Source organism: Elephas maximus, chromosome 8 (genome assembly GCF_024166365.1).
Source record: "Elephas maximus indicus isolate mEleMax1 chromosome 8, mEleMax1 primary haplotype, whole genome shotgun sequence".
Classification (NCBI taxonomy): domain Eukaryota; kingdom Metazoa; phylum Chordata; class Mammalia; order Proboscidea; family Elephantidae; genus Elephas; species Elephas maximus.
Window position 1 is genome coordinate 41484517 of NC_064826.1, and position 12418 is coordinate 41496934.

The following is a 12418-nucleotide window of genomic DNA, read 5'->3' on the forward strand; positions in this document are numbered from 1 at the left end:
TAAAAATGACACATTAAGAATTCCCAGTAAGTAGAGGCTGCTCTTTTTTAGAGGCTGCTCAGATCAGTTTCCCTAGAAGCAGAGCTCAAGGTAGGGATTTTTGTGCTAGTGATATATTGAGAGAAAACTCTCAGGAGAAAGGGAAAAAGGGAAATGGAGAGGGCAAGATATGATTCCAACTGGAGTCAGGCTTCAACCTGACCCCACAGGGAGGTTCTGAGCATGAATTGCACCTGAGAGTTGATCCCAGCCTAAGGCAATGGGGCCAGCTTTTTGAACCCCCTGTCCATCAATCATTGGCTACAGGCTACCCCAGATGGGCACAGGGAACACAGATGGAACACCTCCAGGCTAGGTGCATTCCATCAGGCTGAGGGTACCAATAGCATGTACTAACTGGGATCCTAATGAACAACAAAAATGGTATTAAAAATAAGCAGACTGTTAACTTTCTGACTTAACCAGGTGATTCTTCAGGCCTTGTGCTGCCTTAGGCTGCCTTGCCATGTAGCCGTTCTTTTGTTTTCAAGGGTTGCTCAGTTGCTCGAAAGCTCAAGATGAATGTAACAGGGGTGTCTGTCATCCTACCACTGGCGATCTCCTAGTGGGCCGTGGCGCTCAGCTAACGACTTCTTCTACCTGCAGGCTGAGAGGAGCCCAGAAATACTGCATCCTCAGCTACCTGGAGGTGGGTTTGTCCTTTGTTTACTTGTTGGGACATTATCTAATCAATGATGTCTCTTTTTCCAAGTGTATCTGGGGCAGGCAACCCAGACAACTCTAAAGAAGGAGACAATATTCCTTCCTAAAGAAAGGAGACACAGGTAATATAATTCAAAGTTGAGGAAATCACAACTAATTAGGAAATAGGGGAGATCTGCTTAGTATATATCTCTTTGTTACCTTTAGAAGGAGCCTTGGGTGTTCAACTGCTAACTGAAAGGTTGGCATTTGGAAACCACCAGCTGCTCTGTGGAAGAAAGATGTGGCAGGCTGCTTCCATAGAGATTTACAGCCTTGGAAACCCTACGGGGTTGCTGAGTCGTTATTGACTCAACAGCAGTGGGTTTGATTTTTTGGTTACCTTTAGAGCTAGACAGCAAAGTGTTTTGGTTTAGTCTTTGACTGGAAATTACTATACAATCTACTGGTCTACTTAGCTGCGTTACTGACTCCCATAATAAAAATAAAAAATAAAAAAAAACCAAATCTGTTGCCATTGAGTCAATTCCAACTCATAGTGATCCTATAGGACAGAGTAGAATTTCCCCATAGGGTTTCCCAGGCTGTAATCTTTACAAAAGGAAGCAGGACTGCCACATCTTTCCCCCGGAAACACTGACGCTTCAGATAGCAGCCAGGACTCCTTAATGATTCCCATTAAAGAAAATTGCTTTGAGTCATATCAGCCCTTAGTGACCCTATAGGACAGAGTAGAACTGCCCCTATAGGGTTTCCAAGGCTGTAATCTTTATGCAAGCAGACTGCCATAGCTTTCTCCCATGGAGCAGTTTTAAACCACCAGCCTTTTGGTTAGCAGCTGAGCTCTTAACCACTGCGTCTCCAGAACTCCTTAGTGACTCCCATAAAAAAAAATCCCATAGAGGGGCGTAATTGACTCAGTGAAAAATGAAGATTCATAAGGGTCTCAAGGCCATTATGCTGAACATGAGTACTCACTGTTCTGCCTTAGATAAAGAGGGGTGTAGAATGTTGAATTCAGTGCATACCAACCCCACAATACCACTTGACAATTGTATAATCTAAACACCATAAATTCCCAGCATGAACGTATTTTTGTACCACTAGCCTTTTCTCTTAAAGAACAGTTTATTCAAAGAACCAATAGCTTTACCGTTTGTTTTTTGTTTGTTTGTTTTGTTTTGTTTTTCTCTCTGTGATCTGGGAGCAGAACAGGCATCTAAGGCCATTTGAGTGTCTTACCTGCTGAAAGGCTTGAGGAGATCACATCAACCACTTAAATGAGAGGATGTACAGGAAGGTAGTTGGACATAAGCCTAATGTTAGTGCGCAGGCTTTTCCACGAATTGTTCATTTAAGGCAATTTGTTTAGGTCTCTGGGAAACGCTTTGTATCCTAACTGTTGCCTAGTAAAGGATGATGATTATAAATAAGTGGAGACAATACTTGGGTGCTTAGCACTGTTCTAAGTTCGGGAAGTATCTGTGTAGGGAAGCGAATTCTCTACATGTGCTAGGAAATTACACAGTGGAAGTTTTGCTCAATTCAAGGCCAAGTGGGGTGGATGGCTCATGTGACTTTACTAAATCCGTGTCTAGACAAGGAAGTAGTTCTCAACTCTAAGATTAGAAACTTTCCAACACTGGCAATATCTATCTTGTTCTTCAACCACTATTATCATGAGCCAACAACTCTGATGATAATTAGAAATTGGTGTTTCTATATCTCAAAGTTATACCCCCAAAATAGAAGTAAATAAAACTGCAGAGAACTATTTAGTCTAGAGAAAAATGTAAATCATAAATTTTAGGGCTGGAAAGAACCTCAAAATATTATCAGGCTCACAAAATATTACAAGTGGGGCTACAAGTACTTAGATAAACATTCATGCACCGTGCGGGATGGGTTTTTTTTCCTCCTATTATCTACAAAGAGCAACCAAGCAAAACATTTTCTTCAAAAGCTTCAAGTCAACATTGACTCATAGTATTAACCAAGCTGGGACTCCCGCATCTAGTTCCCACAGTTAAGAATCTTCTTTGGCCAGCCCCAACGAAACTATGCCTCTAAAATGATTACAGAAAAATGGCCAACAAGCCCTGAAGTTAAACATTTTTCCCAATAATTCCTATAGTATTATTAGAAATACTTTGGAGCCTTGGTTTCTGCTGCTTTTTTAGGGTGGGTCTGAGGCAAGCTTACCCATATGCTGAATTGATCTAGCTGCCATTGCTCCTTAATTTCTAAGGGGAACTTTGATTTTCTTCAAATGAAAGGCCATGGAGGCCAGTGATTTTATACTATATACTGTAGATATCTCGAATGGCTGTTTCACTTGAACAGACTCTACTGGTTGAAATAATGATTAAAATCATCATGTACTTTTTTAACAAATTTTATTGATCTTCTATTATGTACTGTCCTATGAGTTGGCAATGCATTTGTTGTGTTTTGTTTTATTACATATCAGGTACCATTCTGAGTAATGGGGACACAGCAACAAACAAAATAAAGTCCTTTCCCTTGTTCAGCTTAAATTCTAATGATGGAGACAGGCAATAAACCAATGATTATATAATGTAGTCTTTGGTAGTGACAAGGGCTTAAAAATACATAAATCAGGGCAAAGGGATAGAGAGTGTCAGAAGACCACAGGATGGGGAAGTGGTGGTATTTTAGGTAGGGTTATTAAGGGACATCTCTCTGAGAGGATGGCATTTAAACAGAGACCAAAAGAAGGGAAGAAGAAGGAGGTAAGAACAACTGTGAGAGAGAACAGCATGTGCTAAGGCCCTAAGGCAGGAGGGCCCTTGCTGTGCTCAAACAACAGCAAGGAGCAAGTGTGGCTAGAGCCAGGGGAGACAGGCAGAGGTAAAGGCACAGAGGTTGGCTCAGGCCAGATCATGTAATACCTTGTAAGCCAAGGTAAGGACATACAATCAAATCACATTTGCCAAGTACCTACCAGCACGGTATGCCATTGTAGGCCATTTCTAGCACAGAGAATTGTAATAAACAGCCCCTGCTTCCTGGAAGTTTTGCAAAAAGCTTTTTCAGAGCCCTGCCAGTATTAGCCAGAACAACTGTGCAGGCCATTGGCAGACCTTTGGAAATCTTTGGAGAGCTCCTTAGGAGTTTTAAGTATAGTCACAAATGTATGCATTCAATAAAGCCAGCTTAAGGGTCAGGTTTTTGTGACCTTTGAAAAATCTATCCTAAGTAAAACTAGTTCCAATTCACTAAGAAGACCTTCTAGTCTGTGAAAGAAGAGGGTGGGCCTCTCTGTTGTCAGTTTAATGAAAATCTTTTACAAAATCCATGTGTGTGATACAAAGGTTTTGGAGGCTTTACTACTAAAAACTATAAAATCTGAGATTGAAAAGATGATGGCTGCAGATAACTATGACCGAGATTGATTTTTTTGCAAAATATTCCTTTTTTTTAACTTAAGGAAGTACTTCTAACTCAAAAAAATAAAAACAAATCCTAATTGTTCCTATATGGTTTAAAATAATTTCTAGATCATCTGCTTTCTGTATGAGAAAAAATTAGTTCTACATAAATTTGCATGTGGACACTGAATGTATAGATTTATAAATTTTCTAGGGCATATTGAATTTAGTTTGTTACTGTATTTAAGTACCAATTGATGGAAAAAAAGGGTGTCTTGTTATTTCCTCTGCTTATTTTTAGCCAGATTGAAAGACAAATATAGCAAGTACATCTTGTTTTTGAATTGAGATTAACAATAAGCAATTACGATCCTTTATTTTTAATCTTAACTTTGGTGTTTTCCAAGGGGAGCAAAAATGCTTCATCTGTGACTCCAGGCTTCTGTATGACCCATATATCCAACCCAACAGCCACACCACTGAGAATGTAATTACAAGTTTTGGACCAGATGGAGAAAAGAAATGGTGGCAATCTGAAAACGGTATGATTAAGTTCCTTTCCAAGTTTTTATTTCTTCATATTTTAATTAAGCATCTTCCTTTCTGTGTGGTTTTAATAATGTCACAGCAAAAAGTTGTATTGGAATTGAACAGTATTTACCAGGAATGTACAGCTGCATATAAGGGCAAAATTTATTTTTGTTTTAAAAAAGAATATTTTCCTTTAGAGAAATCAAAGTGTATTTTAAGCACATAATTCAAAATGTGTCACTGTTTCTACTTGGGAGGAGGAAATACCTGTGCATCCTTTTGTTCTTTGTAAAAAATAAAGAAGTTTATGAGGTGTTGGTAAGTTAAGCCCTAATATAGAACACACAGGTGAATGAATAACTGAATGAATAACTCCAGGGAAAACCTGACAGCACTATGTGCTTTTTCCTTCTGTAACACACATACCAAAACCAAACCCATTGCCTTCAAGTCAATTCTGACTCACTGCTACCCTGTAGGACGCAGTAGAACTGTCCCACAGGGTTTCCAAAAGCGTACTCTTTATGGAAACAGGCTGCCACATCTTTCTCCCATGGAGTGGCTGGTGGGTTCAAACCACCAAACTTGAGGTTAGCAGCTGAGTATTTAACCACTGCACCACCAGGGTTCCTGGGACCCTTCTAGTTTTCCTTACCCCCCCAGAAAATGATTCTACTCACCACATGTCTATATGTTGCAGTTTTGGCTGCAATCCTCTGTTTTCTTGATACCTCTAAGTGCATTTCCCTTAGGGATTCCTAGACTACTGGAGGAGAGTGTGGAAATAATCATAATACATAAGACAGTTTAGGGCAAGATAAACATGAGGCTTCTTTTCTATGTTATCCATTTGACAAATATATGATTGGTGTCTACTAAATGCCAGTTTTCTTGTTCTTTTTTAAAAAATATTTTATTTATTTTTGATGGCAATATACACAACCAAACATACATCTGTTCACAATTCTGCATGAACAGTTCAATAACTTTAAAGACTAAGTCACTTTGAGGACTAAGGTACACCTGACCCAAGACATGGTATTTTAAATCATCTCATATGCATGCAGAAGCTGAATAATGAATAAGGAAGACAGAAGAAAATTGATGTCTTTGAATAACGGTGTTGGCAAAGAATGTTGAATATACCATGGACCTCCAGAAGAACAAACAAACCTATCTTGGAAGAACTACTACCAGAATGCTACTTAGAATTAAGGAAGGTGAGACTTTGTCTCACATACTTTGGACATTTTATCAGGAAGGACCAGTCCCTGGAGAAGGACATCATGTTTGGTAAAGTAGAAGGTCAGCAAAAAAGAATAAGACCCTGGAAGAGATGGACTGACACAGTGGCTGCAACAACGGGCTCAAACATAGCAATAATTGTGAGGATGGTGCAGGACCAGGCAATGTTTTGCTCTGTTGTACATGGGGTTGCTATAAGTGGGAACCAACTTGAGGGCACCTAAAACAACAGTTCAATAACATTGATGATATACTTCACAATGTGTCACCATTCTCACTATCTCTACCCATTTTGTTTCGTCACCATTAATTTAGGTTCTCTGACTCTTAGAGTTCTCTTCTGTGCTTTACATTAACTGTTGCCAGATTAAGCTCTAAATACCAGTTCACTTCGGATCCCAATTATGGATCTCCAGTTGGAATCTCCTTAATGAACACAAGGCTGTTTTTACCACAGTCACTTGTTTTCATTAACGAACAGTGTCCATTTTTTTTGAATAATTGTTTTGACCCTCATGTCCAGCATTTGTTCCATGTCTCCTCAGAAGCAAATGTCCATGTATCAGAGCCAACTAGGTAGAACAAGAATTCTCCACCAGACACTTCAGAGAGGGGAAAGTAGATTTCCTTTTCTAAGGGATAGGGAGCCCCTGACACAGACCTGGAACATGATGGCCCTCCCAGTAACAGGCCCTTCCCCAAGCTGTCTGGCCTGGGACTCTAAGCTGAATCCCAATTTACTGCAGCCCAGCCACTGTGCTCTAGAGATGCTCTGTCCAATATGGTAGTCCCTAGCCACATGTGGCTATTGAGCACTTGAAATGTGGTTAATCTGAATCAAGATGTGATGAAATTATAAAAACATCCTAGATTTCTAAGCCTTAAATTGTAGGGAGAAAAAGTAAAATAATGAATAACTAATTTTTTAATATTGATTATATGTTGAAATGATAATTTTGATATATTGGGTTAAATTTATTGTTAAAATTAATTTCACCTGTTTCTTATTACTTTTTTTTAAATGTGGCTACTAGAAATTTTAAAATTATAAATGTGACTCATTATATTTCTGTTGGTCGGTGCCGCTCTAGAAAGACCTAGAGAAAGCCTCAGCATGTCCAGGTTGGGGCTGACCCTCCTCGCCCACGCTAGAAATGGATCACAGCTAACCAGCTCAGTGCAAAGTCCTGATCAGGACACTTTTGCCTTCTCATCAGCCATAGACAAGCCCATAGATCTCCACTCCAAGGGGGAGATTCCAAGCTGTGTTTTATGTCAAGAGACAATAAAACCGTAGTTCAAACGACTGTTAGCAGTTGTTGGAAGAAAAGGGTGTGTTGGTTTTTAATCATGCTAAGGCTTGATAGCTCATGTTCCTGTGTAGTTAAAACTTGTGTACAAGGAAACGAGCCCTCTCTTTCCATCTGTGGAAAATGTTGTGGCACCCTCTTGGTGGGACATAATGCTGCCACACAGTGGCTGTGTATTTTACCATCAAAACGTGGGTGTGGGCACCATCAGGAGAAATCCTGTGTTACTGTCACATAGATCTTCTCCTGGGCACAGTGTGGCCAACAGCCTGGGAAAGAGTGGTGATCACCTGCCATGTGATTTCAAAGAGGCTTTATTTCATGCAAGTAGTGGGGATGGGAGGGCAGTTAACATTGATAAACAGGGGTCTCTCAAAATCATTGATTTTCTTCTTTCTGGATTTTTCTTTAGGTCTTGATCATGTCAGCATCAGACTGGACCTAGAAGCATTATTTCAGTTCAGCCATCTTATACTGACCTTTAAGGTACAGATGTACAGGCTTGCTGCCCCTTTATCTATTTACAGAATGTTTGGTGTTTACCTGGTATTTCACTTCCTTGCAGAAACCAAAAAGCTGTGTAAATCCAGAATTGAGCTGTGTATTGTGGGTTTTTGTTCTTGGACGAAAAAAAAAAAAAAACTGCTTGTTAATCAAAAAACAAAACAAAATATCTTAGAAGAGTAGAAGACACAATCAAAAGGAAAACTTCAAACACTGGGGTGATAGGAACCTCAAGAACCAGAAGGATAGTTTTCAGGACAAAAAGACAGGAACTGGAAATAATTTAAGGAAATATGGAAAGACTGTGATTAAGAAGGGAATAAAAAGTAAAAGGTTTTTACTAAAGTTAGTCAGATGTCAGAGCAAATCACTGTGTCATTCTTTAATCATACCAATTTTGACGACATCCTGGTGCTATATTTTGGCAATCAAAAAATGAATATAAAGTAAAAAATGAAGAAACACCACTCTTCGCCCTGAAAGAGCTCACAGTCAAGTGATGGTTACAAACATATAAATAGAAAATTATAATACAAAGCGAAAGTGCAGAAATACAGGTATAATTAGAATGCTAAGGAAATTCTTTGTTAAAGACACTAAGTTGGCTATGGAGAATCAGAGTAAACTTTGTGGTAGGGTTTTGAAGGATGTGTAAGAGTTTGTAAGAGGAACAGCATCCTAGGCAAAGAAAGAAAAAAAAATGCCATTGAGTCAATTCCAAGTCATGGCCACCCTTTGGGTGTCAGAATAGATTAGAACTGTACTCTGTAGTGTTTTCAGTGGCTGAGTTTTTAGAAGTAGAGAGCAGGCCTTTCTTCCAAGGTGCCTCTGGGTGGACTCAAACTTCCAAACTTTTGGTTAGCAGCTGGGCTCATTAACCATTTGCACCACCCAGGGGACTCCAGACAAGAAGAACCACATGCAAAATGCTGTAAAACATTAATTGTATTTGCTCTTTTATTTATATGCCATCTTTCTTCAATTAATAATTCACAGAACCATAAATACTAGATTCTGAAGATAAGGTATGTGCTCATAAATACTTGCTTGAAAGAGTTTCTCAGTGTGCTTATTGTATATTTAAAAATAAACAAAGTATGAAAAAATGAAATTAGAAAGCACAAACTTTCAACCTGAAGGATAATAAAGCTACCTTTGCGAAGCATTACAAGTTTAATTCGTTTTTGCATAGACTTTTCAGCCTGCCGCAATGTTAGTTGAGTGTTGCGCGGACTATGGACGCACCTGGAAAGTGTTGAAGTATTTCGCAAAAGACTGTGCTGCTTCCTTTCCCGACATCTCATCTGGCCAGGCCCAGGAAGTGGGAGACCTTGTCTGTGACTCCAAATATTCAGATATTGAACCCTCAACTGGTGGTGAGGTGGCAATTCCTTCCTTGGATTTCTTTTATTTAAATGAAACTTTAAAAAAATCTGGTTACTTTAGATTTTTTAAATTTTGGTAGTGTTTACTGAAACGTAACTTGAGCTATTAGGTTTTTTTTAAGAATGAAAAGTGTCCAAATTGAAATGGGTTCAGAATCCATCTCAAACATAGATAAAGAGCAAATACCACCCCACCCCCCAAAAAAAGACCGGTAGCTGTCAAATCGATTCCAACTCATAGCGACCTTATAGGACAGAGTAGAACTGCCCCCGGGTTTCCAAGTAGTGCCTGGCGAATTTGAACTGTCAACCTTTTGGTTAGCAGCTGTAGCTCTTAACCACTATGCCACCAGGGTTTCCAAAGAGCAAATACATTATAGGAAATAATCCTGAAGGTGAGTGGGGGATGAAATTCAGCCCACACCCCACTCACAAGCCTGAGCACCTGGCCCAGGGCCCCTGTTCTAAACCTTGCAAAACAGCCACATAGGCTAGCAGTAGTCCTAGTCCTGGATTAGCTGTCTCATCTCCATGACTGCTATGCAGACAGATTCTGCAAGAAATATCCTTCTGAGCAAAGCTGATGACCAGCAGAGGGTTAGAGTGAGACTGGGATTAGGGGGCAGTATTTTCTCAGGTAGAGCAGAGAGAATTGGTGGCAGAAGGCAGCTCCAGAATCCCTGCCAGATCCCAACTTGATGACAGCTTGCTGAACTGTGAGCCTTCCACTCCACCCCAGTCCAGCTCGAGAGCTCTTTCCACCAGCGGTATCACCACTTCTGTCTATATGGACCAGTTGGCCATACAAACCCAAAAGGTGACTGTTTAATCATCTTCATTCTTTTTCATTCTTGATAGTTTTGTTTATATGTTCACCCAGGTAATAATCTGTATCCAACACCAGCTAGCACACAATAGTCAGGACTGGCATGTAATAGTTCCCTTCCAATAAGGTCAGGATCTCTTCTTTAAGAGATTTTTTGACAATTGTGTTTTTGGGTAGAATACCACGAATTTACCTACATTTGTTTTACAGGTTGTTTTAAAGGTTTTGGATCCCAGCTTTGAAATAGAAAACCCTTACAGTCCTTATATCCAGGGTATGAATCACTTTATAATTTTCATATCAACTTCTTTTTTTTAATTTCATAGTATGAGCGTGTATTCCTTATTGCGTTTCTGTAGAATATTAAGGGGATATCAGCCAAGGAGGGTTCCTTGAACCAACGCAACCTCAGTTTACTTTGATTCATTATGTTCCTTTCTCTAGACCTTGTGACACTAACAAACCTGAGGATAAACTTTACCAAACTCCATACCCTTGGGGATACTTCGCTTGGAAGGAGGCAGAATGATTCCCTTGACAAATACTACTATGCCCTGTACAGGATGGTTGTTCGAGGGAGATGCTTTTGCAATGGTCATGCGAGTGAATGTGGCCCAATGCAGAAAGTGAGAGGAGATGTTTTCAGCCCTCCCAACATGGTGAGTTATGAATTCAGAAGAGGAGTTGGCCCTTCTGACTGCCCTCCACTAGCCTGGTGCTGAGTGTAGATCAGAAGTGGCAGCTTTGTATTGGGGCAGGTAGTGTCCAACCTGACCCAACAGGCCATCTAGAGGAACTTCTGGTTCTCTAAATGGATTTCCTGTGGGTTCTCCCACACATTGGGCATCCAGCAAAGACCATGGTTGTATCACTGAACTAATGAGCAGAATTTTTGATTTCAAGATAGCCCATCATTCCCTCTCTTGCTTTCTGTTTGTATTTTAGGGAATAGGGATTTGATGGGGATGAACCATAACCTCACATTCATTCTCTGACAAAAATTGATTGAAGGCTTGTTGTGTGTAATCCCTTGTGCTCAGTGATAATGTGTGTCAGTAACACCTGATATGGGGAAAATGGCCAATTCAAGTCACTTCCTTCCACTACAGAGACTGTGTCTTCCCATTGCAGATCTCTCCTATCTTGAGGCTTGTCTTAAAACTCTGAGGTAGTAAAAGGATTATATTTCTCTGCAGACCTAGTGGCTGCTAATACTTTTAAGCTATTTATTAGGCATAATAATACAAGCCTTGATGTTAAGACTATTGTACCTTCACACTCAGCTTCCTCTAGGTGTCACTGGAAATAGTTTCTCCCTTTGCAAAATGCACCGTTGAGAGCATTTTGTGAAAACCCAAAAGAATCACACACTTATCCCCAAATTCTTTCCCTTTTCTAACTCCCTATTCTCTCTTATGCTTCTAAGTCACTCCATACACACACACACCACATGTCCTCCCCTGTCCTTTCCCTCCTTTTAGTGAGACTGCAACAGTCTGCCCTGAAACTAGAATTCAGAAAAGCTAAAAAATGTATTGTAAGTGTTCACTGAGCATCTTAACTTTTTTTGTTGTACTTTAGGTGAAAGTTTACAACTCAAGTTAATTTCTCATACAAAAATTTATACACATATTGTTTTGTGACATTAGTTGCAACCCCCGCAATGCGGCAGCGCACTCCCCCTTTCCACCCAGTTCCCTGTGTCCATTTAACCAGTTCCTGTCCCTTCCTGCCTTCTCATCCTACCTCCGGACAGGAGCTGCCCATTTGGTCTCGTGTGTCTGATTGAACTGAGATGCACGCTCCTCATGTATATTATTTTTTATTTTATAGTCCTGTCTAATCTTTGTCTGAAGAGTGGGCTTTGGGAATGGTTTCAGCTCTGGGTTAACAGAGCATCTGGGGGCCACAGTTTTGGGGGTTCCTCCAGTTTCTGTCAGACCATTAAGTCTGGTCTTTTTATGTGAGTTTGAGTTCTGCCCCACACTTTTTTCCTACTCCCTCCAGGACTCTCTGTTGCATTTCCTGTCAGGGCAGTCATTGGTGGTAGCTGGGTACCATCTAGTTTTTCTGGTCTCAGGCTGATAGAGTCTCTGATTTATGTGGTCCTTTTTTTTTTTTAGTCTCTTGGGCTAAAATTTTCCTTGTGTCTTTGGTTTTCTTTATTCTTCTTTGCTCCAAGTGGGATGGGACCAATTGATGCACCTTAGATGGCCACTCACAAGCTTTTAAGACCCCAGACACCCCTTACCAAAGTGGGATGCAGAACATTTTCTTAATAAACTGTGTTATGCCAGTAGGCCTAGATGTTGCCCAAAACTATGGTCCCCAGGCCCCAGCCCCAGCTACTCTGTCCCTCAATGTGTTTGAACGTATCTAGGAAACTTCTTAACTTTTGCTTCGGTCCAGTTGTGCTGACTTCCCCGTATCATGTGTTGTCCTTCCCTTCACCGAAGTTTATCTTCGTCTACTGTCTACTTAGTGAATTCCCCTTCCTGTCCCTCCTCACACTCGTAACCATCA

General features: G+C 40.3%; 1 protein-coding gene across 1 annotated transcript in view; it reads left to right on the top strand.

Annotated features, from left to right (window-relative positions):
* Positions 1 to 12418, top strand: part of LAMB4 (laminin subunit beta 4) — a 107568-nt gene that overhangs the window by 6517 nt on the left and 88633 nt on the right. The window contains 6 exon segments of the mRNA XM_049893544.1: positions 531 to 692; positions 4502 to 4636; positions 7593 to 7666; positions 8877 to 9065; positions 10106 to 10169; positions 10340 to 10554. Of these exon segments, the coding sequence (XP_049749501.1) occupies positions 531 to 692; positions 4502 to 4636; positions 7593 to 7666; positions 8877 to 9065; positions 10106 to 10169; positions 10340 to 10554 (839 nt within the window).